Here is a 26,759-nt window from a genome sequence, read left to right as displayed (position 1 = left end):
AATGAAAGCAAACACAGTAAATAAAAGAAATGATGGTGTAATATAGGATATAATGTTTTGAAAGGAAAATTTAGAGCAAAGTCCCTAACCCCAAAAAATAAGAAAAAAATAAATAGAAAAACGCTTGAAAGTATAACCAGATCCTCAAGGAAGAACATTCCACTCCCCGTTCCAGTCCAACTCTGGCATTCCGTGATAATCCGCATCGCCGCCCACAATCTCCAGTGTTCTCTCCTCGTCAATGTATCTGAACACTTCTTCCGCTGTGATGATGCCAGTTCTTTGCGTTCCTTCTGGAATATGCATAGCGAAGACTTCTCTTGCAACCCCCTTGACTTGCATGAGTACACAATCTGCTACGCTCCACACCTCGCCCAGTGTCTTCAGCGCGCCAACACCAAGCCTGATACGTTCCTTTGCGAGGAAGCCCTCGTCACCCGTCAACAGCCAGGAGCATGCAGAGAGATGCACAATAGCAGCAAGGGTGATGACACATGTGAAAAATGGCGTATGCTTGATCAATGGAGCAGGGAGGGTAACGAGTTTGGCAATTGTGTTTGCGGCGGTAATTGCTTTTGCAGTGTGCATTGCAATTGGTTTAGCGGATGTTGACCATGACTCCGGCGATGTACACGACGTATCGCTGGGAACTACTGAGATGGCAAGGTGCGATTTTGGGCGATGAAGATAGATGGTTGCTGCGTAGACGACCATATGGGCCTGGAAAAGCATCTCGTCCACTCTTCGGTCGTTTCCAACCAGCTCCTTCTTGCAACTCGGCAGATGAAGTCCCCAGTTGACAAGACTGGCGTCAGCGGCATCAGCCTTAGGGTCATCCTGTTCGCTTCCTTGACCAACAGCCAACACTTGACCAAGAATGCGGACCGCATCAACACGGTAAGCAAAAGAGCTAAAGACTACTTGTTCGAGTGCGAAGTAACGATCATCGAACTCTTGCAATGATTTTGGCTCTGGAATACTCTGTTAAATAGTTAGCATCATGTTCAACAAGCAGTGGGGAAGTGCAAAGCATACTCCTTTGTGATAGTCCTTCTCCTCACAGGGTAGCGGGACGGTGCATGGCAGACTCCAGAGCTTGAAAGAGTCCTTTTGATGGAACCCAGCTAGGAGACCATCGAGAAAGTAAAGTTCCCACCAGGTCCTTCTCCAGCTCTCAGCTAAAACCTTCCCTGCCGGTGATCCGTTATATGAACTCTCCGAGAATTCACTCATGTTCATTCCTAGATCTAGAGCCAATTCGATGGCTTTATCCTTGACTTCGGCACACCTTTCTTGGTCATTATCGCTGTGTAGGGCAATGGCAAATAGCAGGAGTGCTTGCACTGTGAATGCATTCCGTGGAGGGTTGTTAAAAAGGGCAGCTTCGGCATCTTGCCTGAACGTCTCCGTAGGTGCGTTTTGAGCAAAGAACGAGGCAACAAAACGGATTACTGGCAGCAAAACCATAAGTTGTGATGCGGGTGTTGTGATAAGTTGAGTTGGTGGTAAAATAAATGGATGTGCTGAATGGAAGTAGGCATAGTAAATTTGTAGCAGATTGGCAGTCGCTGGTGCAGGAGCTGGAAGTTCCTGTGGAGCGGGGAAGGTGGTGCTGTTCTTGTGATAGGTCCGGAGAGTATCAAGAGGGTTTGTAGTGACCGTGCCGGCCGCAGTTGGGGCGGCATCATTCGCGGGTGCGTTCGCCAAAGGAAGGGGATTCTTGCTGAATGAAGTGCATTTTCCACTGGCTTTTGGTGGTGCTACTCGAGTAGGTGGAGATGCTAATGGTTTTGACCAAGTGTTAGAATTATGTAGTGACCAACCCATCATTGTCTTTGCCATTTGCGACAGCTTGCGGGAGAATGTTATAAGAAATAAAAAGTGTCTTTAAACTAGTATAAGAGGAAGGTGGATAATAAAATGAGCTTGTAGTGATAAGGATGAAAAAGCTAACACAAAGAAGGGAAGTACTATATATTTATGGGGAAAGGAAAGATATGGGGAGAGTGAGAAAGGTGAAGAAATAAGAATAGCGTTTCGCCCGTAGGATCGAAACGGGTGACTGGGGGGTCTTTTCTTCGGCGACGACACCAGCGGGCCGTATACAAGCAAATGACGATCTTCCCCGTAACCGTGCAGGGAAATCTTTGAGACAAAATTCAGTGCAGGAGGGAGGGAGGGAGCGTGTAGATCCCGAGAGTGAGATCTTAGCACAGCCAAGTGCCACTAGCCTCAAAGATTACCGAAGTTTGGCAACTGGAGGCAGTCAAGGTATCGAAGAGGGAAAAAATAAATCTCTCCCAAAGAGAAGAGGTCTCAGGTTTTGGCTCGTATCACCAAAAAATATCTAGATGACGATGACTGCAGGAAAAAGACTGTGGCGATCGTGCAGGCGGGGAGGTACATGTACACATATACCTGGAAATCGCCGTGGTAGAAGGCCTGAGTAGGTGTATGTACCTACATATCTACTTGTAGCATACATATACCCGACGGTAGAGGGTAGTGGTGGTGGAAGTGGTAGAGTAGTGTGGGTTGTGACCAACGGTAAATGGCAGGGACGAGGACAAGCGGCGTCCCAGACATGGACAGTCTCGGTTTGTGTAAGAAGCTTGGACCGTCTTGAGGTCGCCGAAGCATCCCTAGCGTTAGGGAAGAATGGCGACCAGCCACATTCGTCGTTGTGCCAAGCCCCCACTTGCACCCACACCAAGATCCCCGCAGTCCCCGAGTCAAGTCCCCGAAGCCCTGGTTCTTGATCGCCTAACCGAATCAAGCATTCAAGAAAACGCCACGAGGCCATGCGCCCCAACGCCTCGGTACTTCCGGGGGCAGAATCAAATGCGAAAGGGAGTGAAAAAAGGAATAACCGCAACCGCAAAAAACGGCTTGAAAATTAAGGGGATTAAAAAAAACAAATAATAAAACGTGCTTGTGTGTGTACGCCCAAAACAAAGAAATTTGAAACTCTCGAAAACGAGACATTGGAGGAGTGAAACAATCAAAGGTTCGCCGACGTATGGAAATGAATAAATACTGAAAATGGGGACCTTACCTTCGTTATTGCCATTCCCCTGTTTCTCCTCGGCCTTCTTTACCTCCACCGCTGATGAAGACCCGGGCTCATCGCCAACAGGTTTAGACTCTTCCTTTGAAGCTGCTGCCGCAGCAGCAGCCGCCGCCTTCTTTCTCCTAGTTCCTTTCCACCCACGACGTGACTTGATATAAGAGCATTCCCTTCCGTCAGTTTGGCAGCGGTTACAGGACGGAACGCCTGCATCACACTTCAAATGGCGGGCCCTACACTCCGTGCACGCAAGAGCCACGGGAGGAGGACCAACGAATCGTGCAATACGTTGGTACTGCTGCTGTTGGGCCTGTTGTTGTCTATTCGTTGGGGCCCCTTGAGGAAGAGCTGGCACCACTGGGGTAGCTTGGACCTGAACAGGTGCCGGGTGAAGAGGCTGCGAGACTGGGGGCACCATAGATGAGGGGGGAGATTGCTGCTGCTGCTGCTGCTGCTGCTGATGCTGCATCATGTGCTGTTGGTGCTGTTGTTGCGGAGGAATTGCGGCAGCAGAGTATAATTGATCTGGGTGGTCATATGGCGCGTTGGGCATGACCTGGGGTTGGAGAGGGGCTGCGTGATATTGGGGGTGTGGGGGGTATGCTCCAATAGATGATGATTGAACATCATGATGTATTTGATGGATAGGATGTGGAGGGGGATTTTGGTTGTTAATTACTTGTGGCTGATGCTGAATATGCTGAGGAATATTCTGAGGAATGAGATTCTGTGGCTGCTGCTGATGCTGCTGCTGCTGCTGGTAGGCGACACTAGGGTATTCACCATATGCATTACCATTACTGGCAGACGATGAATACCCGTCGGTAGAATAATCTGTTCCGCTGCTGGCTCCTCCTTTCCCGCCTCCGCTTGATGTTCCACTTGCACCATCATGATCAGAAGAGTATCCTACCACATTGGTGAACGAGGGGTTAGCTGTGGCAGTTGCGGTCGTAACGGGAGCACCAGCTACAGTTCCATCTCCCCCAGCTACTACGCCATTGGGGGCGAACTGGTAAGCGCCAGGGATATTTGAGGGGGGGTATGACATCTCGGCGACTTCGGGAATATGTCAAAAGGTCTTGGCTATGTGTGTGTTCGGGGAATTTGTGTGGCGTTTGATGTAAAGTAGATTGGATGATGGGATGGATGGGTGGATGGGATGGAACGGTACGGGGTTGGGGGTTGGTGGTTGGGGGTAAGGGAGTAAGTGAATAAGGCTGAAGGGTAAGCTACGCTACAGGTCTTTTGTTCGCCGTATTTGTGCGTGCGTTACTTGTGTTGCCTGCCTGATGGATGGAATCTGATTTGAGTGGTTGGAACGGGACGGCTTGCTAATGCCAGGTTGTGTATGTAATGTATGTATGCTATGCTATCGACCGAGTGAGATCGCGTGGATGTCAACTATGATCGCCGAGGAAGCCTGCAGCTTGGTGTGGGAAGGGAAAGGGAAAAAAAAAAAACTTTATTTCCCCGGTGCCGTAGATGCCGTTGATACCGTCCGCCGTCTAACGAGATAAGAAGGGAGGGGGTGGAGGCGAGGGGTGGATAAAAATAATATAAAATGAAGGGGGTGGTGTGTATGATATGGCCTGATGTTATCGTATCGCAACTTTATTCGAAAGCCTGGGACCTCCCTTTGCAAGGGTTTGTTGCGTTGATTAGTCTATCGCTTCGGAGGTTTCTATTTCTGCCTATTTCCTCCGCACAGTCACAGGCAGCAAAGTGGAGTGGAGTGGAATTCAGGTCGCCGAGCTGGTCTGACCCTTTGTTTCCCACTGAGAGAATATTCCGTACCTTGGTACTGGGTTCCTCCAGTCTCGGAATGTATAAACGGTAGCTATGGACCGTTATGATCACCACTCACCGCAGGAAGTGTAATTGACAGTAGCAGGCAGGCAGGCAGGCAGGCAGGCAGGCAGGCAGGCAGGCAGGCAGGCAGGCAGGCAGGCAGGCAGAGCTCAAGTATGTATGCGGTAGTAACAGTACTAGTGGCTGTTTGTACTGGTGCAACAGATGCCAAATAAACAGCAAAATAATAATAATAATACTCTCGACTGGCCTATCTCTTCCCTCGCTTCCTCTACCTCTTTCGGTTCTCGCTAAGATCAGTCTTTCTAGGTAGCAGATATACTTGATCCTATGCAGTCCTGATCCCTTGGCTATGTATGCCCCGTGTGAAGAAGGTGTGATGGCTGTGATGACGAGAAGATTGCAAACGTAAAGTGTAATTGAGTACTGTTACTGGTATAAGCTGGGTGATTCTCCCTGATGTGTGGTAGCGAGCGGGAAGGCGATGGTGGTGGTGGTGGTGGTGGTGGTGGTGGTGGTGGTTAGTATTCGGCGTTCAGTTCTCTTCGGCGACCAGATCAAAAATACTCGTGTCCCCTGACTAAGTTAACCGATATGTCCTTTTGGCTCTCTATCTCGTGCACCGTCTCCCTGTCTGCAGCAACTTTCGCTTCTCAACTCCCCCCCACCTGGAAGGATCGGCCACTGACTGAAAAGGGCTGGAATTAACGAATTGACGGTCGATTATGATTATGCTGTTCAACCAAGGAACTCCCAGCTACAAAAGTTGATATTGTTCTATATCCCTCTTGCTCTTTTTCCCTCTCTCTAAGATATCTCTCAATATCTCTCGCTTTCTTTCTTCCTTTCTTCTTCTTCTTCTTGGTGGGTCAGTCTCAATCGTGGTATGGTGGGGCAAGTAACTTCTTGAGTGGGAGTGGATAGAACCGATTCAAGATGGCCGACAGAAAAGTGGCAGCAACAGCGGGAGCAGATGCAACAGCAAACAGGAACAGGAACAGCGGCAGGAGAAGAAGAGTGGGTAGATAGGTGATTGAAGTAATGAGGCCGGGGAAACGAGGATGAAGTTTAAGGAGGCAAAAAGGAGTCGACGGGATTTGAGTACCTACCTTCATACACATACATACATACCTCACATCTCGTCTTCTCTGCCTTTCTCCTTCCTCCACATACCCCCCTTCCCCTTTGCCTTCGCCCGTTGCATGGCTGGCTGGCTCTTTCTTGCATCGTTCCTCGCAATATCATCCCTGCCATATTCACAAAATTTCTTTCCTTATCTTCGCACCAGCACCGTTAGTTGCTGTGCGACCACCCCCCAGGTCCCGTCCAATTTCCCACCACGCGGCATAACGGCTGCGGGGGGAAAAAAGAAATCTACGATGCTTCTTGTGCGTCCGCGGAAACTCTTGCCGCGAAACAGTAGGTGGAATACGATACATGCACATTGAACATACATATTCTAACGTTCATAGGTATAACGGTCGAGGAGCCTGAGATTCGGCCCCAGACTTCAGCCTGTCGCGGTCAGTCAGTCAATCTTATGAAACTATGTATGCACCCCTACATGTAGTTTTACCCACGTACAAATTAATGTCGTGGTTCAGGCGCTCTACAATCGCACTCTTCGAAGACGTTTTCAACAGTGCGGTTATTTCTTCAGTTGCGTGGAAATAAGTACAGACTATCTGGTCTCTCCTACTCCCTCAGTCTCCTCGAAATCATACATATTATTTATCATCACCGCCAACTCACTGACCCCGATCAACATGATGTGTATGTACGCAAGTACTCGTACACCTCCTTACCTCCACCTAGTCATGTTGTAACCCGTATAACATCGATCCATCGAAGCTTGCACCCGCAAGAAACCTCGCCTCGCTTCGAGAGAAATTAACAACTCGGCATGCGAGCCCCTCGCGTCGTGTTAACAAAGAAAAACATCATGTACAGCATGATCTTCTCCTATGAAAACATCCAGATATGGTTAATCCCAGAGGCACATCACCTTCCTATCCAATTTTTCAGCATCACGAGAAGCTTGCCTTAGCCTATTACTTGACGACGGGGGAATGGAAGATCTTGCTTCCTAATCAGATTTGTAACTGTAACGCCAACAACTTCTCAAGGCGGCATGGTTGCAAAGCCTTTTGAACACCTTCCAGCTGAAAGCCTCGGTGATACCCGGTAACTGGGGTTTTCATTCGTTCACGAAAAAACGAGCAAAAAAAAGTTCAACACCCCCAGGTCAAACCCACCAACGAGATTCGAACAGGAAACAGCTCTTGCAGAAGATATTCGACGCGTTTCTTTTCTGTTGTCGTTGTGCCTTTGGCCGCGATGCCTGCCTACGTGCACTTCCGCCAATAATATCCCCCACCCGACCAATGTGGATTCCAGTAGTTATGTATTTATTTACAGACAATTTACCAGTACGGTCCACGATTATTAGTACCCGCGACCATTGGTTGAACTCAAACGATAGCTGATGGGAGAGATAAACCCCCGCATCTGCTAGACATTTTTCAAATCCACGGGTGCGCTTAATCCGTGCCGTCTTTTGCAACGACCTGAGCATGCCAAATGATCATCATACAAAGTGCGCGTTCCGGAGTTAAGAAACGAACGAATTAAGCTTTGCATCTGCATTGATGGTTTTCGTGATCGCCAGAACTCATAGCCGATCACTCGTGTCCTCGCCTGGAACTGCAGTACCTCAGGGTATCCCTGTTCGTTGCTTTTCTCGGTGGCTGCACATGAAACGTCCAGGGAAGGAAGTAAGGAAGACTCAACATCAAAGCGGACCCGGTTATTAGATTGATATCCTGAATTCCAGTACTTGATTCACGCCCAGGAAACGGCTCGCGGGTTAGGAAGACATTTGAAATGTGCATGGACCGGTTTCACACCTTAATGTAACGTCCATCTATCTTAGGATATCACACACACCACATATGCATCGAGTGAGTGCAGGACCCTGCGCTACATGCCAACGCCATCAGAAAAACGAAAAAGCATACCTTCCAGTTTATGTATTGGTGGGTTGCCCCGACTCGGGATCGAAATCCACGCAGTGCCTTCACTCACCGACGATAAGTACTGACGATAAGTAATGGTTTGGCTTGTGATAATGTCGTAGTGCCTTGGCTTCCGAAGGAATCAGAGACTTGGCATTTAATATACAATGCCAGATACCTACCTGAGCATATGGAGCCCCGAGTATTTGTAGAGAATCAGGCTTACACGCTTTGCCCACACAACATTCAACTCTAGTAATAGCTAAGTATTTGAGTATAATTCAATGCTAACTAACAAGTTGAATTACTTATGTTTGTGCGGAATGCAGTTTTATTTACCACCTATTTGAAGAATAGGCTCAATGCAGTTAGTTGTATATACATATACGAACGGGAGTTTCCATATGAGTTAGAACTTCACCCAGGCGAGATTCTAGCCTAAAATTAGAATTGCACTTTATCAAAAACTTCCATTCTCAAAGGATGTGCATATGCAGGATGGAATTGCCAATCAATAAAAAAAAAAAAAAGAATCAATCCATAATTTTAAAAGTTACGTTGCGAGGAGACATATCGTACTTTCTACCGCAAACTCTTATAACATAGAAAGTTAGATTGTTTACTAAACGTAGCTAGAGCATCAGTTAGATCGAAAAAATGCGCAATATTAATATGCGTCCAGAAATACGGCGCAGTCAGCGGTGAGGATTACTATTCCCCTACCACCCACTCACTATCTGCATTGATTATACCAATTACCAACAGGGTTAACACGGCATTACATCCCGCCGGTGCAGCGCAGCTTCGAGTTTGTCGGTATTGATTTCGTCTCGACCTCTCATACATACAAATCAATTTCCGACACGTGCACCGCCCCACGTGGTTGCTGGCCATAATGCTTCTTCTGTTTGTTGTGTTTATAATCAGTTACGTTTTCCGAGATGGATATTAAAATGAGTGCGTTCTGGTATTGGGGAGCTACCAAGGGCTTGTGGTATCGCAGTTATACTTCCGGGGGTGGAATTTATACTGGCCGTGATCTGATATCGGGGATACACACCATCGTGCGTGTTCTGGTGTATATCGGGGAGGTACCAAGGTAGTACTGACTGACGTTTGTTTCCCTAGTCCACAAGTGCTACACATATGTACCCACCCCTTGATCCATGTAGTACCTACGGGAACACCTCCCCACCGGGATACTCTCACGGTAACAAACCCCCTCGCAGCAGTGAAAAACTCGGCTATTAGGAGAATGTTGATGTTGTAATCCGCTACTCTCGATGGGGTATAGATATATATGCAGGTATCTACTCCAAACATTTGTGATTTACCTAAAGTAGTACAGTTTGATGTTCAGTGCAGACTGCTTATACAAAGGTAGAAATATTAGCTGGAACTGATGCTGATATACATGTATGTTCTCGCTCAAGCGGTTGCCCTACTGCTGCTGCTTCTGCTTGTACAGCTGCTGATCCCTTTGGTTAATAGGCAAGACTCCAATCATCAATACTCTAAATATAACACAAGTCCAGACACGCGTCTGTCGACAGTTTTTACCTAGGGAATAACAAGTTACAGCAGTAAGCTGCAGCTTAAGATCGAAGAATTGACTTCGACCTTTTATTTTCCCCGGAGTCCTGAACGGTGCATGGTGAAAAGTGATGCATATGGTCCGGAAGCTCCGACGATCTTCTACCCGTAGAGAAAATGACGGAAGCAGCATCAGCTGAAGCTATAAAAGCCGTTTATGTAAAGAGGTTGGAAGCAGTAACCATTGATATATAGGTTCTTACAAGTGCCCCAGGAATCTTGCAGATGCAGACGTAAGACATCGATATGATGAACTGTTCATATATGACCTCCCCTTCCAAGGAAAAAGGGACAAGCTGTGTTTCAAGGGTCATTTTATGTCCGGACATATATTCCCAGCGACATATAACCGTACATGCTATCGGGCTATCGTTTTTCCTAGAATTATATCAGTAAAGGGGCCAAAGCTCAATAATTACCTTTTTCATTAGCTATTAATACCATAAGTATTACTATACCATCATACTCACCGCATACCGCCAAAACTCGAAAAATTGGCTATCTCCGGCCAGGGATTATCACTCGAGTGATTGGTTGAATGACATTGATCTGCATCAGAAGTTTCCCATACAAGTAATTTTGATCTCTGGAAGCTAGCCAATTTTTCGAGTTATGGCGGTATATACAAACCATGGAAGCACTACCTATTCAAGAAAAGGATCCACTAGGATGGAAAGAAAAAAAAACATGCTAATTAACCCTCGACATACCGCGGCAAGATACCCAAATTATCATACTTTTGATGACTCTTGCTCGAATAAGATATTTGGTGTAGATTGAAGAAATGAAGAAATGAAGAAAAGGAAAAACACACCGATAGTTTACGCATGGACAAATATTAAGAACACCTTTACCCGCGGAGGATACCTAGCTCTGAGCTTTGGACACTTTTTAGTTTTCCTCCAGAATTCATATTCAGGTTTCCGATGCCTGAACTTGATGTACATAGAACGAACAGGTGATCAGTCATATCTAGGTCTATAGTTACAAGTAGCTACATGTAATGCTCTCATGTCAAGCAAGAACTTTTAAGACCTACCATGTACAATAATAGCTAAGTAATCAGATGCTCTCAACATGTGAAAGCAGTTTTATATGTCGAGAGACTTTAGGCTTATACGTAGACGCCTTCACTGGGGTGTGGTCAACACGGGGTATACGTATGGTCAATCTCAAATATACGCCGGAGTGATGTATGATACGCAGGGGGTTTATCGACTATGGCGCGAGAAGGCATAGGGGGTGGGTGTGTCAACTTCAGAGGAACTTTTTTTGTATGGGAATTAGAGAAAATTCCACTGTTGGGCTAGGCGCTAGTACCATTATGGGAGTAGATCTCCCAATTTCTATAGATTGATTGGCTGCAAACGCCGAAGTTTACACACCTACCCACCATAGCTTCTCGAGCCATACCTCTTTTGGTTTCCATACAAAATCTTGGAGTTGACCATACCCCGTGAAGTCGTAGCTACTATGAATCTGTACGGGTTGTGCTTCTTTATGAGTGGTTGATACCACGCTTGTGTATTATTTTATATGTATTCCAAATGTATATTACTCATTTTGGGAATAGATTGACCGAATGTGCTTATAACATGTCTATGTCAAAGCATAATGATCTAGGCAGTTGCTTATGACGCACATATCATAAAGAGCGCTCGGGCCTAGAAAAAGAATTGGTATTCGGGCGGTGGACCGGGGGGGTGGGAATCTACATGAAACTTAGCAATATCTCCTAGTGTGAACCTGGCGCCTGGCTCCTGCCGGTGGGAATCGATACCCAGAGCCGATACTATCTTAAATTGCTTTCTCCCATGTTCGAGTTCAGATGATGCGGCCCATGGTAAACCGAATGTCTTTTGTGAGGAATTGAGCTCTCAATGAAACCAAGTATGTGTATATGCAGTCGGGAGTACTAGTGCTAAGTCTAATCAATATTACCAGCTGGTTGGTAGCGAATTATTGCCCCGTCGGTGATATACCCTACCCAGGTGCTTCGCGCCGTGATCACCAGTGTGCAACTGGGTGATTAACTCTCTCATGATACAACCATTCACCACCACAAAACTTATGGCCAATATTGAATACAAGAGCAAAGGATCATGAACAGTTCGGTTCAAGATGGATGTTGATACTCCCTAGAGCAATACTCTTAGTCTTAGATAGTGTTCACCACGGCAAGAATTCGAGAAACAATGAAGCAAAGAACTCGAACTTATTGGCCCCCGAAACTTGGCGCGTCATCAAATCCAATAGAACGCGGAGGTTTCTTAGTGACGTTCGTACTCTATTCTCTCAAAGAATGGTAATGTATCACTATGACACTATCCCTTAATGGCCTGGCGAACCTGCAAGTCTCACCAGGTTAAGGGATAAGGCTCCGAATTATGAACCACCCAGTCGAAGCACACACAGGGCTCTGGATCAACATGAACCAGTCATGTCCGTCCACAGGGGTTCGTAAGGCTTAGGGCTGGCGGCAAACCTGCGTACTAAGCACTTGCCCGTAATTAACTATACCAAGTACATACATGTATGTAAATATACAATTCTACATCATACCCGTACGTACATATATATATATCGAGTTTCAAAAGTCTACGTTGCCCAAGACCTCTAGTCCAGCCTAGTAAGAGGACTTACAACTATCAGGACCGAGTGATTTGTCATGACCAACTGGCTCAGTAGTCACAGTTTGGCCTATCTACGAATAGCCCTATCTATATTAAAACGCTTACTCTCTTTCCATGGGGGGTGGGGGATGTGGGGGTAGAAAGGGGGGGGGGGTTGGCAAAGAAGCAAAAAAGAGGTGGCTGCCCAAGTCCTTATCATCCCCATCAATTGGATCTGAGTCAATCTCTCCAATTGCCCTATGTACCCAGCCAAGAAATGGCGGGCCAGATTATTGCAGTTGCTATAGATATATAAGATCTTCCGCAAGCCACGAATTCAATCGGTAGGATTATTACGGAAATGTGGCGTTGGAAAATCGTCCTGCTCTCGGCGTGATCGTCGGCCCCTGTTTCTGCAATAATTCTACTGATAGCTGTACCTCCCAGGAGGTCAGTAGTCCACAGACCGGCCAGTTGATAAAAACGGAAATGGGGAATTGCTTGTTAGCATCATGAGTCCGATAGAGTTGTCTGTGATATACATGGGAATCTAATCAGATCAACAACAGAGATACATAGTAGTGTCCTAATATGGGATGTTCCGATTGGGGATCGACTATCCTATCGAATAACCCTGGCCCTGGAAACCTTGGCTATCACTTAGATGGTAAATGGTTTTTCTTTGATTTGATAGTAGATAATGCACGGGAGAGAACCTTCGTAGAATCTATGCTTTGGAAGATCGAGATTACTATCCCGACATTCGAAAACCGTTGGGATACTAGATGCAGGCTAATGATTCGAACTGGAGTCTACCCCTTTATATTATTTTGTGGTTACTTTCATTCGTTATATGCATGCTCGCACGTCACAATTGTCAAAAGTTCCCATGATTTTTTAAACCCCTATCCCAAACAATCGCGCCTAATCAGAAACATTAAATATTCGTTTTTCACCCATCTGCTCAAGACTCAAAGTCTGCAGGTAACAAAAAATGACCCCAACAATCTCTATACAAGAAAAGAAAAGAGTAAATAACATCTACTCCTCCTTGGCGCCTCCGCGTCCGGCTCTCTCGGCCTCCTCAACAGCCTTTTTGTCTGACTTGACATCGCCGCCTTGCATTCCCTGCATGAAACCGGCCGCCTTCCATGGGCGCTTGAGGTCTCCGCTAGCAGGCTTTCCGAAGACGTGAATCTGGACGAGCTTGGATTCGAACGCACCCTTGAGAGGGATAATGCCTAAAGACAGTTAATACGAAGTACTTTTAAATGACGGGATTGGTGAAACCTACTCTGGATCAATAGAGGGTTTGTGTACTTGAAGTAGATGTGCATGACGGCCATCATCCCAACACCCATCAAGACAGCCTTGTAGGCCGCGCGCAGTTGGGTCTGATCGTAAGCACCGATGGTTGTGGTGGTGAGCTTGGGCTCCTCGCCTGACATTGGCGGGGCAGGTTCGACGTATTTCAGCGTGGTATTGTCTGCGAGGAAATTGTTAGTTTGGACGTCGCTAGTGATTTCAATAGATGAAAAGTAGGTCGAGCTGATCAAATGTCCTCGTACATCAAGAAAAGAACGGGGTCCAAATCTTGCGATCAGATCGCAGAAAAATTCTTGCAGTAAGGTGGAACAAGGCTCGAGCTTTGCGTTCTAACGGGGGCGATAAGCAAATCGAGGATACGAACCATTTTTCTTCTTGATAATCGTTCCGACATAGACGTACAGACCCAAGATAATCAGGTTAGAGAGGAGATACATCCCCCTGATACCGTTGAGCCATGTTGGATCTTCGAAGGGAATCTTCTTGGACACCTGCATCATCCCTAGGATCACAACAAGGTTGGTTCTACATTGCGACAAGGCCGATTATTAGCAAGCGAAGGGAAACAGCGCGCTGAAGATAGAAACTCACATTTGAGGGTTCATGTTGAATGTGTGTGATGGTGTTTGAACTAGGTATTGATGGGCTCGACGAGATGATGTGTGTGTGATGGAGGAGGTTGAGGATGGAAGGAAGAGATGAGGGCTAGATAGGTGTTGGAGATTCTGAAAAGGACACGAAGACGTGCGACCAATGCGTGGCGTAGGGTGTGGCAAGCACTCGTGGCGGTGAGAACTGTGGCTCAAATTTACAATGTTTGCGGGAGGGCTGCGGCCGAGAGCCCGAAAACTCAACAAAAACCGTACCTACTCTACCTCCCGGAGCATGTGCCCTATGAAGGTACATACAGCTTGCGGTAAGATTATTGTAGAAATATGGGAGGAGTCCTATTGGCTTGCCCAGCCACAGAAACCCTTTTTTTAGACCCCTGTTTCTACCTCTCGCTGTACAAGTATGTTGTATGTAGCATAAAGGACCGGTGGCGGCAAGCAGAGATTTCAGATTTGATATGCATCAATCGGCTCGGATAAAGCTGCTTCCCCACAGTTCGAAGGAGTAGAACCTTCCATCACTGTGGCTGATAAGGGGGAGAATTCCACTTGGGTGCTAGAGGCATTTTAGGGACTCACAGAGGAGCTGGATAGAAGAGAATGCTTTCCCTTGGACAATCTCACACGGTACACCGACCTGAACTCTGCGATAGAAACGAAATATTTCATTAGTCATCCCATTCGAAGAATTGGGGCTCTTCCTTCTGCACGTGACACCAAGACTTTCTGCATGCTCAGGAACCATTCCGACCCGAGCCTCAATTGACGTCCGAGTCCCGTCTTGGCATAACCTCGGCTTATGCACATAGCATCACTCGTTAAGTCGATGCTACGGTGTGTCGTTCTCTTGGGCTGATGTTACTAGTAATGTGTGGAGTAGATGCCGTATTACGATTTAACTAGAGATATCCGCCAGGTATCTGTTCGATATAGAACGTATGATCGTGTATAATAATACTGCCTAAGAGATCAGAGCTGATACTGGCCTCCATGTTTCTTGTTCATGACCGCCTAACACTCGTCGCTGTTGAACGCGACCGACAGCCTCAGCTTTCTATATTATCCAAGCAGGGTATGACCTGACCTTTTTGCATTAGTATTACATGTAAGTATATACATTATGTATTATAACTGTTTAATTTGTGTTGTTGTTGCTGGCGTTTGTAGACAGCATGTAAGGAAAGTACCTGCATCTACTCAACATATTTGAAATATGAACGGGACTGACGTTATAGACAGAATCCCGGTTATTCTAGCGACTTCTCATATAAAAAGATGGTCGGTCCGAGCCGGTCGTCAATCCCACGAAAATCGATCACCGTATTGTTTTTGACTTGAGAGTTTGTAGCGCATATTAGTAGAGCTCTCTCTCACATCATGCGAGTCTAGCGCTCTTGTAGTTCGATGGTAAAGGGCTTGCTCACTTGCCTATTAAACCTTAGTATCTCACGCAGTGTACCAATGGGAGACGCACGATGGGGTCGTCTATCCTTGCTGCCGCTAAGCGAGCGAGCCCAAGGCAACCGCATCCAGACGACCAACAGGCAACTCATTTAGGCTGGTAATTATGAAAACTATAGGCCATTACTCGGGGCATTTCAAGGTAGACAAACCCACGGGGGTACGTCTCACGGAGGAATGGAATATTTGGTTTATTTCTATCTGTAGGGCGTCGACAGCGCGGCTGGATTTACAAGAATTAGTAGATTCGAACAATTCATCCTCTTGGATTGTATCTGTCTATAAATTGAGTTTATAATTTAGTACTCAATCGCGCCTCCATGGTCGCTACACTTCGCACCTCGTGAGCATGTTTAGCGACCGTTAAAGGCGGTGTACCTACATCTGAACTCAAGTCATAAGTATGTACCTAGGTACCCTTCGCATCCTGGGGCTGAAGCGCTGAAGCATGCCGGCCGAGTTCTCACGACCGAGCTGAGTATCCCTTAAGCTGTCGCGAAAATGCTACCCCCCCCCCCCCCCCCAGAAGAGCAAATTCGGTGTGGCTTTACTAACAGATCCCGTTATCTCTCTTATCAAATAATAGATCTCTCATACAAATTTAATTCCTCTGTTATAGGGGGGTCAGCGTCGACAGCTTAAGGGATAGGCCGGCCGAATCCCTGCCCCCCACTTAGCCTTAACGCCTCCATACAATGGGCTACGCTCCGAAAGGACGCCGAATTCTTGAAGTTTAAACCACAGCCTCAAACCTTCACCTGAATTATATAAAACGGGCACTGATGGCTTTTATCGTGCCAAAATATCATATCACCATACCCCCTCTGCTTTTAAAAAACACTCACTATGTCGTTCGGATTCAGTATCGGAGAATTTATCGCAGCTATCGGAAATACCTTTAAGACGAGCTCGGAGATCAATGGTTCTAGGGCTGAACGGGCTGAGCTTGCTCAACAACTTGGGAAGTTTCGTCTAGCACTGGCGAATGCTAAACGGTTGGCTATCGATCTAAAGTTGTCTCAAATGGCCATTGAATCCGTTGAGAAGCAGCTTGCGATTGAGGCCTTAAATACTGTTCGGAGTGTAGGGGAGATAAAAAGAAAATCTCTCGATAGAAGAATCCCGGCTCCCTTAAAACCAGCCTTGAATGGGAGCCCTTTAGGTCGGGATGAAGTAGCTTGCAAGGAAGAGAACATGAGGGAGACACTGGATGACCTTAGGAAGAAAATAACGCTCTTAGAAATTCTCCTGCAAGAGTGCAACTCGTAATTATCCTTTCCACTTTTCTCTACATTACCATAGCTATTGTGTTTACTGACTTCTATGGCCTCCGAAGAGATACGATCCGGGATATCGGTGGTCCTGCCGCCCCAAAACAGCCGCTCGGTTTTGAAGTCATCTATTTTATAGACGCATTTGGTAGGCGGCGCGTTTTTGACTTTGACATGTGCAAAAAGTGCGAGGTATGATACTCACAACCAGCTTCTATCGTGTCTTGTTATAGCTTCTTCTTACTCTACTACTCTTTAACAGGACTTCCACGATCTTGTAAAATTTAATCTTAAAGACTCGACCGGAAAGGGCTGGGTAAACGCCGGACAATACGAGATATCGGATGAGACCACAGGAATTGTGTTGACCGCAAAGAACTGGGATACACTCATCAGTCCAGGGATGACGCTTTTCATGGCCATGATACTCGAAATCGAGGTTGAGGACACCGAAGGCAACAACAACTGTCCATCATGTGACTCAACACATTGTGGAGCAAAAGCCAATGGTCTTCAACAGCTGTATTGGTAAGCTATCTTTCTATACATGTAATTGTGAGTTAGACGCAACGCTGATGCATGATCCGATCTATAGCCCCGAATGCGCAGCAGTATTCAAGATCATGTCAAGACAGCAGATTGATCAACCGGTAAACGACAACATTATCACAAATGGCCGTAAATTTGACGGTGACGGTGTCGACGCAAAACCTGATGAAGAACCTACATTTCTCAAAATTTCTGACCTGAAAACCTTCCGCCGGTTTCATGTATATCAAAACATAGTTCATCGTGAAGAGCAAACTCCGTAAGCAACCAATTGGTCCCGTGGTAGACGCTGCTAATCTCCTGCCCCTCGAGATCTTCATAGACCGAGCGCTTTAGATGTGGAGTTGGCACGCAAGCTGCTTGTAGAAAGCGCGATTGATGCGGGCTTACTTACACCCTCGCAGCTGTCCGCTTTTGCTTCTCAGAATCGACTATGCAATTGAAATCGATACAGATTTATCGCTTGAGCATGGAGGCGGCACTGAGAGGCTTAAGCTCGAGGGGATAGTCATAAGCACTTAATGTGAACTAGAAATGTGGCAGTGATCCAGAGGTTTCAGAAGTCAGTCCATGCAATCAGGCCAGTCCAGCCCAGGCTATTCTCTTCATAGTACAGTCCAGTCAAATATAGGTCGATTCAGACCGGTCTGGCTACCTATTTTTGGGGGCTATATTTATACTTCTTATGCTCTTTTTAGCTATGATTCTTGGGTTTGCTTGAAATGTAATAACCATATTTGGGTCAAATATCCTAGTATTCCCTAATTCCTTTTTAGCAGGGAACGAAGTTTGCAATGTCATTGGACTACAAAACTATATATTCGGACTGGTCCAAGTTTATATAGTCCAGTCCAGTCCAGTCCTGACTTGGAAATATATGGCCCGACCCAGTGGGAAGTAAAATTAGGACCGGTCCCGAGTACGAGTACTGAGACAACTTCAACTTTAACTTCAAATGTCAGGATAGAATCAATGGGAAAGAGATTCGGAAGCGTATTGTAACCAATTATATATAACACGCAAGAAAGTTGTAAAGAAATATCTCAAGCTGCCCCCAAGCTGTTGAGTCTGAAATATGAAATGGCTTGGTCCACCCCGCCTCAGGGTACATGTAGGCTTGTGAGGTTAAAAATAAGAGCTCAAGTCGAGACTTCGAGACAAACTAAGTTTTAACTTTCACTTGGCTCGTAGATCACAACTATCTAAACTTAAACGATTGTCCACCGCGACAACTTATGTGCCACATTCGGCGCCGCCTACAAAAGGCTTTACTGGTTATCCTTACGGCGCGCGTGGGCTGAGAATACACGTGGTGTCTCGATAGCTGTACTACAGTCATCATACTACTGGTGAGAGGATTTATGGAATGGATCTGCATACATGTTGCATAAGACCCTAAACCTAGTTGTGTTGAATTCGGAAACATCATAATTTACGAATATGCTGTAGTCACATAGCACTACTATGCAGTGAATCTAGAATTTCTCTGATAGCTACATGTATGTACTATAAAAGAGTGTAATCTTACATGTAGTTATAGCAGATTTTACAACATGCGGACGTGATTGTTTATTTATGTTCACAATTCGTCACTCGGTCATGTACTGTCACTCGAGTCATGATCCATCACTCGTGTTGAGAGAGATTTGGCGAACCGGCAGAGATTCAGGGATTCAAGCCTTATCTATCATCTACATATATGTTCTATAATATCAAGAGGATATCTGCTTAACACTGTGACCACAGATTTCGCATTAAGCGCCACATTTCCTATTAAATAGGAGTTAACCGGACCGGGCTCACACCTACAGGATACACTAAGAACTCTAATATTCTACCAATAAGACCTCTCCAGGGCTCTGATGTATCCGATAACTGTGATTGAGCGGAACCGCAGGCTCTAAGCTTATCAGAACTTAATATCAGGATGTTTACACTCCGATCCTAGGTTTTATCCTGACTCCATATATCACTCTTTAGGTGCCAAAATATTCGTCGGTACACAATGTTTAGAGAAAACCATCTGAACCTTGAAATAACAATTCTCTTTAAAAAGTATAGTTTCACATGGTTAAGTAAAGTTAAACAAGGCACAACTATTGAGTTCCAGAGGCATAGAAACTGGTCTGAAAATCTCAGAGACCATCAATCGGCCATCAACGAACTCTAAATTTGTACATAGGGAGCCTATGTTGCTCCACACCCCGTGGATCCCTAATAATTCCATCAAATGTCCCCTTTTCGGGCATGATATCCCCATTGTTTTTCGCACACGGGCAAGTGATAGAATCAGCCACCGCGGCATTGCCGACAACAACCCCAGAAACGCCCATGGTGATGTAATCTGCAAATTGCGCTCCATGATTGATGAAATTTTGTGTTTGAGTATCGAAGATATCGCTTACAGTCAGCTGATCACCTGCATCGTTTAACATGCCAGTCGGAATCTGAATGTGAAGGCGAAGACCCATTGGTGGTGCACCACGAACCCAGGTAATGACACCATCGGGAAGAGGGACTTGGTTCTCTTCAGACTTAACAAGGACAAGTGTACTGGTGTCGAATTTTTGCATATAAATCGCAACAGGATCTTTGATCGAGACACTGTTACCCTTGCGAGCAAGTTTGTTGATGCGAGCTCCAATCTAAACATACTATATCAGTCCATAACGTTCTTGTGGCAGGGAGAGATCATATTTTTGCAGGACTGTACTCACCATAGGATCCGAATTTCGAGCCGCATTCCCGTACTGTGAGCAATTGATCAGCTCCAAGGGATCTACGATGAGTGTTCCGTCTTCCTTGATGCGCATGACCGTAGACTGAGCGGCGATATCAATTTCTGCTGACAGAGTGTTATTGGATTGAACCAGATGTGCGATTGTACCGGAGGTGGAAGACATGTTCCAGTAATTCATCGGGCTATAAACTCTTGGATTCCCTATGCATATGGCTATCTTAAAAATACAAAACGTTAAACTGACTATGTCTCAGAGGGAGGAAGTTCAGCCGGGTTGCCCACAGAAAACAGAATCGACGGCTTGGATTTATCAGGGTCGCTCCTCGCATGCATTCCAAGAGGACACATCTTATCTTGGGCCGTTTAACGGACATGTAAACGGTGCTCTTGTAATGAAGGAGCTAGAGAAGTCAGTCGTACCCATGTTTCATCGAGCTAGAGGTAGGATGGCATAACTAACAGTTGTATGTTAAAAGGCCTTGGTATCATTGGGAATCAGCGCAGGAACCGAACTTCGATCAATGCTTCAGTGATGCCGAGAAAGCATCGTTCATGAGTACGCCATATATCTCCTCCGACGGTAATCTCTTTTCGGGTGTCAGTGATGCAAACAAAATCCAAATCACCATACAAAATGGCGTGACCAGATGGTACACTCAACGTTCAAAAAACCATTTCCCGGAGCCTTTAGGAGGCGCTGCGTCAAGCACGAGGGTTATCCAGCGGTGGATGTCCCACGTGTTGTTAACCATAACTGTCAACATCACTGTTGCCGCGGTGAACACAAACTTGCCTGGCATGGCATGGTTCGCACCTGCGGATCATTTCATCAACAACATGATGCTCAAACTATCAAGTTTTTCGGATCTTCTGGTAAAGTCTCATACTTACAAGTCCTTGGTCCACTTTCAAATGGTTTCTAACATCAGTATTAGCCTGAGTATCCAAAGCTAGCTTTCACGGGTGACAACTACCAAAAGGCAGTTGATGAACTTGGTCTGTACCTTATACAAGAGAACATGACCAATCAAGCTATCCCGGGATATGAAAACCTTACTGCAAAGGCAGGTACACTTGGCGGCGGGAAGGAAGCCGGAGAGCACGAGCAGCTCAGTTTTGTCGCTGTGAAAAGAGGAGAAGGTTTACCATTCGTGGCCCTACAACCATCATATGAAGATGCCCAAGGTGCGCAGAAAATGCAATCCATCAGTAGCACAGTATCTCTCCTTTCGGAAGCAACCTTCAACGCTCTCATGATGGTTGATATCTGTAACCCCATTTACTCATAGAGGCGCGGAGTCTTGATGCAATATGTGCCAACGACTACAACTTGGAACCCTACAACTGGTTACGACCTAGAAGCAAATTTCATCAAAGTAGTTGAAGCGTCAGAGCACGCCAATGATGAAACTATGCCGGAATACCAGTTCCTCCAGCTCTGCAACGTGCAGACAAGTGTACACAGAAACAATATCTCAAGGTACTTAACAGCGGTGGCGTCACGGTTGAGCACTCCTGAGGGATTAGTAGAATACATGACTCTTGCGGAGTCTCGCCGGCGAATTTTTCGACCACTTCCGTTACAAGAGTTTGGTTATATATTGCCGTATGCACTGAATTACGCCCCAACTAAACCTCTTGAGATGACTATGTCCGGCACTACCTAAGAAATGCCCCAGCGAGGAACCGATTTTATTGAAAGCTGGAATTCGACCTTATGGGGCGACAACCCACAGTTAATTCCTGTAGGCCCCAGCTTTGTTCCCAGTACTAGGAGAGCTATCCCGGGACGACCATGCATAACAGACCTTCCTCTCAGATATATCCCATGTGAAGGTCCTCGCCGTTTTAAGAAGACTTCCGGTTGCCCTTTCGCTTCTAAAGTGAGACCTGGAACAATTATTCGATGCTAATTATCCGTTGGTATTTATAATTACCTGTTTTCTCTCGTGTAATTTTGAGGGGCTTGGTAGTGGGAATTCTGTTGACATTGGGTTTTGTTTGTGTTGGTTATTGTGTCTTTGAGTTTTATATCGAGATTCTGTTATGAGCATGTCTATTGAGATAAGTCTATGCTTCATAACTTGATAAATAACCTGTTATTTCCCATGTAGTTCCCGTTATACTTATATCACAAGTTCGGATTTTCTGTGTTGATAACTCAGTCCTGCAGTGATTCATGGTCACGAATCAACTGAAATCAGAGTCAATACTCTCACGAAAATTATACACAAATAATCAAATTGAGGGATATATCTGCATACAGTGAGTGACTGATACCAGCTAGCGTGCAATGTGGGTGTTTTATTTCTTCGACGGAGAGAACCAGTCAAAGTCGTCTCTTTACAACGTATTAAAAGGTTGGAAATGAAACTACCTATCCCTAGTTCGAACTTGACCACATTGGGGCTGCTTCAAGCCAAGCACCTCGATGGAGTCTGACGTAGTTATATAGAATGAATATCCTATAGTTAACTAGCTATATACATAAGTACCACACCAGGTATCACATGTAGTTAGTCGCGAGGAAATCCTACATATGTACATGTAGTTATAGTATAGAGCTCCAGCTGTATTGGTCAGCCCTCGACATTATCGTACCGACTAATCGTACAGGCTAGTCGTACCAACTAATCGTACCAACTAATCGTTTGCGCGTACGCATGCAGTATCTTTTGTTTCACGTAGATCAGTCTAGCGATCTTAACCTAGCTATAGTACACGATCCTCCTGTCACACAACATACATTCTATACCCACTTCTATCTGAGCTCATAACCATGCATGGAAAACATCTTTGGCCAGTCAAATTCCTGATGATTAAGCACATACGAAATACCTACAGCGACCGCGGGGACTGAATTGCCTTGCATGAATTCGAAAACTCTCAATTTCAATTAACAATTACAATCCAACAAGATCCTACCATGTACCATCCTCTGTCTTGTGGATCCTATTTTCCCGTGCGGCCTTTGCTAGTATATATATAAGGACTTATAAATACTAATCACAATTATTTTGCGGTTTCGAGTTCTTTCATCTTGTCCCTTCTGAATAGCCGACTGCCTTTTATCACTTAGATCAATCAATCCCTTCTATCTTCTCTCGTGGTTATTAAGAAATCAATGGCTTCAGGATTCAAGAGTCTTCCGTTGGCCGACAATGGACATGATACCCAAAAAGCAGGTGAGATCGAACCCACATGGCAAGACAATATCTCAAAGTTATTCAGTGCACCCTACTGGCTTCCTGAAGGCACTCGCGAATCCGTCGGAGCTTCATGGGTCGCCATGATGAAATTCTGGGGACCCACCGACCTGTCAAACTACGATCATGTCAAGAAAAAGGCCACATCCATCTACCAACACTGTCGATTTAAATCCATGCCTCTCACAGATGATCCATCTCAATATTTCCCCGAAGAAGCTCTCGAGCTCATTCGGCACTGGACAAATCAAGGGTACAGGAAAGTCTCGACGGACCCCATTGTCCGTGAGACCGTCATTCCGGAGCCCCATGATCCACCAGTGACATGGAGGAACAGAAAGGATATCCGTAATCTGACTCCAGAGGAACTGCAGACATACCGGGCTAAGCTCGAAGATATACTTGGGGTTGGGCGGGTTAAATCCAAGTGGCAAGAATTAGAATTTCTGCGTAAGTTGCTCAAATCAAAAATAAGATCACGCAATACTGTCTAATGGCTAAATTGAAACAATTTGGGCAGATGCAAACTGGTGTCTACATTACCAAGAGGCAACCTTCCTATGGCATAGGGCTTACCTTCGATACGTCGAGGAGCTGATCGACTTTCCTATCCCTTACTGGAATTGTCTCGCAGCCGAATCCAAGGACCCAAACTCGGAGTTTTCAGGACTTCCGAAGGAGTTCTGCGATGAGGAATATGAACACCCAACGAAAGGGACGAGACCGAATCCTCTTAGGTACGCTCTTGCCCTCATCGATGATCCAGATGTAGAGAAACATAGATTTGTAGAGCGGGACCCTATATTGTATTCGAGAGAGGCCGGTGAAGAGTGGAACCGCAAGGTTAGAATGTTTGAGCTTTATCAGGAACAAATTGGATTCTCTTTACAGCAAAAAACATACAGTCAGCCGATGAATATAACGCAAGAGCAAGGGCTACCTTATGGGACCTCTTGGGCAAGTATCCCCGAATTTGACGAAGAGCAACTAGACGAAGACTATCCTTATCGGGCAGAATTTGACGGGCTATTCGAACAACCTCACGATAACATTCACGGGTGGATTGGCCCTGATATGGTTTGTGATAAGTTCTCAAGCGCTCCAAGTATTTCAATCATGTTTTCTGAATCATTGAATAGGCGAACAATTCCTTTACCGGATTCGACCCTGTGTTTCTAAGCTATCATGGAAACATAGACCGAATTACCGAAATATTTCTCCGTTCTCGGCGTGGTCTTACCTTTACATCAAGCTTTCCCCTCCGCCCTTTCATCAACCAAGCTCGTGAATTGAGCTATTCTGACCCACGCGAATATATCTATACTATGGTTGGGGACACCTAGAGACGGAAGGGTGCGACATGGTCCCCAGTGAAGATCACCTTCCTAGTCTAGTAATTACTTGGCACCAAATCGCTCCGAAAATGCCAAGACAGTAGATTTATGCCAAGATATTGGCCAGCCATCAGTGGTCTATTCCCAATTGGGTAATTATGTACTAAAGTACTTCCTAATCAGGTAATTATTGGTGTGGAAGTGCGACATTCAGTCAGCCTCTCACCAAAACCCAACTTTTAGAAATTCAATATCTCAACAACCACAACAGATAAAATTAATTAGGCTCTGTTACAGTATTATTTATCTCTTTTTCTATCACCCTACAGAGCTTTTTAATTTTAATGTGTTGTGGTGGTTGGCCATTAAGCCTCGAAGTTCGGCAACTTTGACACTCCGGCTCAGGGTGTCCCCAACCATACAATCGGTGACATGGCAAAAAATACGAAATTTCACAATTACATGTATGCCCCACCGGCCTCACCCGACTAAGTGCATCCCCTACCAGCTATCAAGGGAAGTGGCAGGACCAAAGGCACACCATACGCTATTTTTAGGAATGTGCGCTGCAATAACAAGAGTTTTCATGTCGATGTCTTTACCCCATTCGCAACATCTCTTAACCCGGATCCAGCGGAAAACCCTCATTATATTGGAAGAGATACCAGACTAGGCATGGGTCCCGGTAGCAGCGGGAAAGGACCGGAGAATACAGATAGGTGTGTTAAGAAGGGTATAACAAGGATTTTGGATGCTTCGAAATTTGAAGAAGTGTTACGGAAGGGTATTAGTAGTGATATGCGTTTGAAACAGGTGGTTACTAGTTTGGAGACAGGTATTGTCGTGCCTGAAGAGGTGTGGATGTCGTGGGATGGGTTTCAGGCGGAGTTAGTGTGGGGGAAGCTTTGACCGGGGGGAGCGTTGGTCGGTCTACAATAGTTTTTTCTTTCTTTCAATTTACACATATGTCCCTTCGAGCTACTGCAAATAAATATGAAGGCAAATTTTCTTGGTAGCAGTTCATGATCAAAGTCCAGTAATGCACGTTTAGGGTTTCCTTGTACAATTGTCGCTCGCTGTAAATTCGATAGTGATATGAATATGTGGTGCCCATCGCGATGATATTACATCAGTCGAAGGTGAATTTACCTCTAAGAGAAGTTCTTATCCAGCAGGTATCAAGAGCCAATTTAGGCCCTCTGGGGTTTGTTTTGTTTCATTGGTTGAATCATGTATCCTTAATCATTGACATCCTGTACCTGATATGGTGCGCCCACTCTTAAAGGTGACGAAAATCGGGCGAAAAGTCAAGGGCTTATAACTTTGCCAAAAAACAAATTAAAAAAAATCGGTAAATAAAAAGTGTAGTACTAGTGATGAACTTTGGTTTTTATTTCCAGATTTTTGATATCTACTTTAGTTAAAAAGTTATAAGAGTTTGAAGTTGCGGATTTTTGTATGTAAAGGGCGCCAAGACTGAGCAAAATGGAACAATATTATACCCATTTATACCTCTTAAAAGTGAATTGCAGCAGGAATGCAGCAAAGTGGCTAGGAATAAGCCCTCTCATTGGCCTTGGAGTTCACCTTGCAGTCACGATTGTTCCACTTCCAGATACCGCCGTGTCACCATTAAGAGTGTGCGCACCATACCTAAGGAAAAAGGAACTCCACAGTTCTCGTCTTTTTACTCAAAGTGTTCTCTACAACATCGCTCGAGACGATACTAAGCCCCAGTCATATCTCGCCTTGTGAAATGAAGATACCGGTCTCCTCTTGTCTTGGCCGTCTCGAGACAGGCTTGATAAAATCGAGTGAGTATTTGTGAGCCAAGACCCTAAAAAAGGCTTTGCACATCATAATGTCTTTATCTCTTCCCTGATCCTTCTATGGCACGAGCAGGGGTATCTTTGTAGGTTTCAGGCCAGTCTCGAGACCAAGAATATTCGGTGTCGGGCTGTTCGAGGTAAAAGTATCAAGACAAGACTTCAAGACACCTCATCTCGTAGAGATCGAGAACACCAGGCTATCCACTCACCAAATCCCCACTCAGAATATTGCGTGATAAATATCATTCCACTCAGACATCCTGTCCGGGGGCAAAGCCTACTTGGCGCTCATCATAACAATGTGAATGGATGACTGCGTACGGTATTGTGGTAG

General features: G+C 45.6%; 8 protein-coding genes across 8 annotated transcripts; 5 read left to right on the top strand and 3 right to left on the bottom strand.

The window, feature by feature from the left end:
• Positions 1–144: 144 nt before the first annotated feature.
• Positions 145–4,118, bottom strand: LAJ45_08647 (uncharacterized protein; the record flags this gene model as incomplete). Its single annotated transcript, XM_046118196.1, has 3 exons — positions 145–981; positions 1,036–1,781; positions 3,056–4,118. 3 exons carry the CDS (start codon positions 4,116–4,118, stop codon positions 145–147), a joined length of 2,646 nt encoding a protein of 881 aa, XP_045968473.1.
• A 2,140-nt stretch (positions 4,119–6,258) lies between these two features.
• LAJ45_08646 (uncharacterized protein) lies at positions 6,259–7,510 on the top strand (the record flags this gene model as incomplete). Its single annotated transcript, XM_046118195.1, has 7 exons — positions 6,259–6,298; positions 6,352–6,429; positions 6,484–6,652; positions 6,974–7,063; positions 7,298–7,308; positions 7,395–7,413; positions 7,477–7,510. 7 exons carry the CDS (start codon positions 6,259–6,261, stop codon positions 7,508–7,510), a joined length of 441 nt encoding a protein of 146 aa, XP_045968472.1.
• A 1,040-nt stretch (positions 7,511–8,550) lies between these two features.
• Positions 8,551–9,411, top strand: LAJ45_08645 (uncharacterized protein; the record flags this gene model as incomplete). Its single annotated transcript, XM_046118194.1, has 7 exons — positions 8,551–8,594; positions 8,691–8,701; positions 8,821–8,957; positions 9,022–9,103; positions 9,188–9,199; positions 9,278–9,309; positions 9,385–9,411. The coding sequence occupies 7 exons, from the start codon at positions 8,551–8,553 to the stop codon at positions 9,409–9,411; spliced, it is 345 nt and encodes a 114-aa protein (XP_045968471.1).
• A 3,728-nt stretch (positions 9,412–13,139) lies between these two features.
• On the bottom strand, positions 13,140–14,029 carry LAJ45_08644 (uncharacterized protein; the record flags this gene model as incomplete). Its single annotated transcript, XM_046118193.1, has 4 exons — positions 13,140–13,339; positions 13,393–13,584; positions 13,789–13,949; positions 14,016–14,029. The coding sequence occupies 4 exons, from the start codon at positions 14,027–14,029 to the stop codon at positions 13,140–13,142; spliced, it is 567 nt and encodes a 188-aa protein (XP_045968470.1).
• Positions 14,030–16,342: 2,313 nt separating this feature from the next.
• On the top strand, positions 16,343–17,759 carry LAJ45_08643 (uncharacterized protein; the record flags this gene model as incomplete). Its single annotated transcript, XM_046118192.1, has 5 exons — positions 16,343–16,761; positions 16,833–16,959; positions 17,030–17,295; positions 17,363–17,575; positions 17,639–17,759. The coding sequence occupies 5 exons, from the start codon at positions 16,343–16,345 to the stop codon at positions 17,757–17,759; spliced, it is 1,146 nt and encodes a 381-aa protein (XP_045968469.1).
• A 1,713-nt stretch (positions 17,760–19,472) lies between these two features.
• LAJ45_08642 (uncharacterized protein) lies at positions 19,473–20,234 on the bottom strand (the record flags this gene model as incomplete). The annotated part of the gene is made up of 2 exons (XM_046118191.1): positions 19,473–19,961; positions 20,034–20,234. The coding sequence occupies 2 exons, from the start codon at positions 20,232–20,234 to the stop codon at positions 19,473–19,475; spliced, it is 690 nt and encodes a 229-aa protein (XP_045968468.1).
• Positions 20,235–20,301: 67 nt separating this feature from the next.
• Positions 20,302–21,345, top strand: LAJ45_08641 (uncharacterized protein; the record flags this gene model as incomplete). The annotated part of the gene is made up of 3 exons (XM_046118190.1): positions 20,302–20,465; positions 20,533–20,929; positions 20,992–21,345. 3 exons carry the CDS (start codon positions 20,302–20,304, stop codon positions 21,343–21,345), a joined length of 915 nt encoding a protein of 304 aa, XP_045968467.1.
• A 1,835-nt stretch (positions 21,346–23,180) lies between these two features.
• On the top strand, positions 23,181–24,441 carry LAJ45_08640 (uncharacterized protein; the record flags this gene model as incomplete). The annotated part of the gene is made up of 2 exons (XM_046118189.1): positions 23,181–23,712; positions 23,783–24,441. 2 exons carry the CDS (start codon positions 23,181–23,183, stop codon positions 24,439–24,441), a joined length of 1,191 nt encoding a protein of 396 aa, XP_045968466.1.
• Positions 24,442–26,759: the final 2,318 nt, after the last annotated feature.

The sequence above is a fragment of the Morchella importuna genome (assembly GCF_003444635.1).
Source record: "Morchella importuna strain M04M26 chromosome Unknown Morimp01GS031, whole genome shotgun sequence".
NCBI lineage: Eukaryota > Fungi > Ascomycota > Pezizomycetes > Pezizales > Morchellaceae > Morchella > Morchella importuna.
Note: the sequence above shows the minus strand (reverse complement) of the source record. Positions and strands in the feature narration are given on the sequence as shown.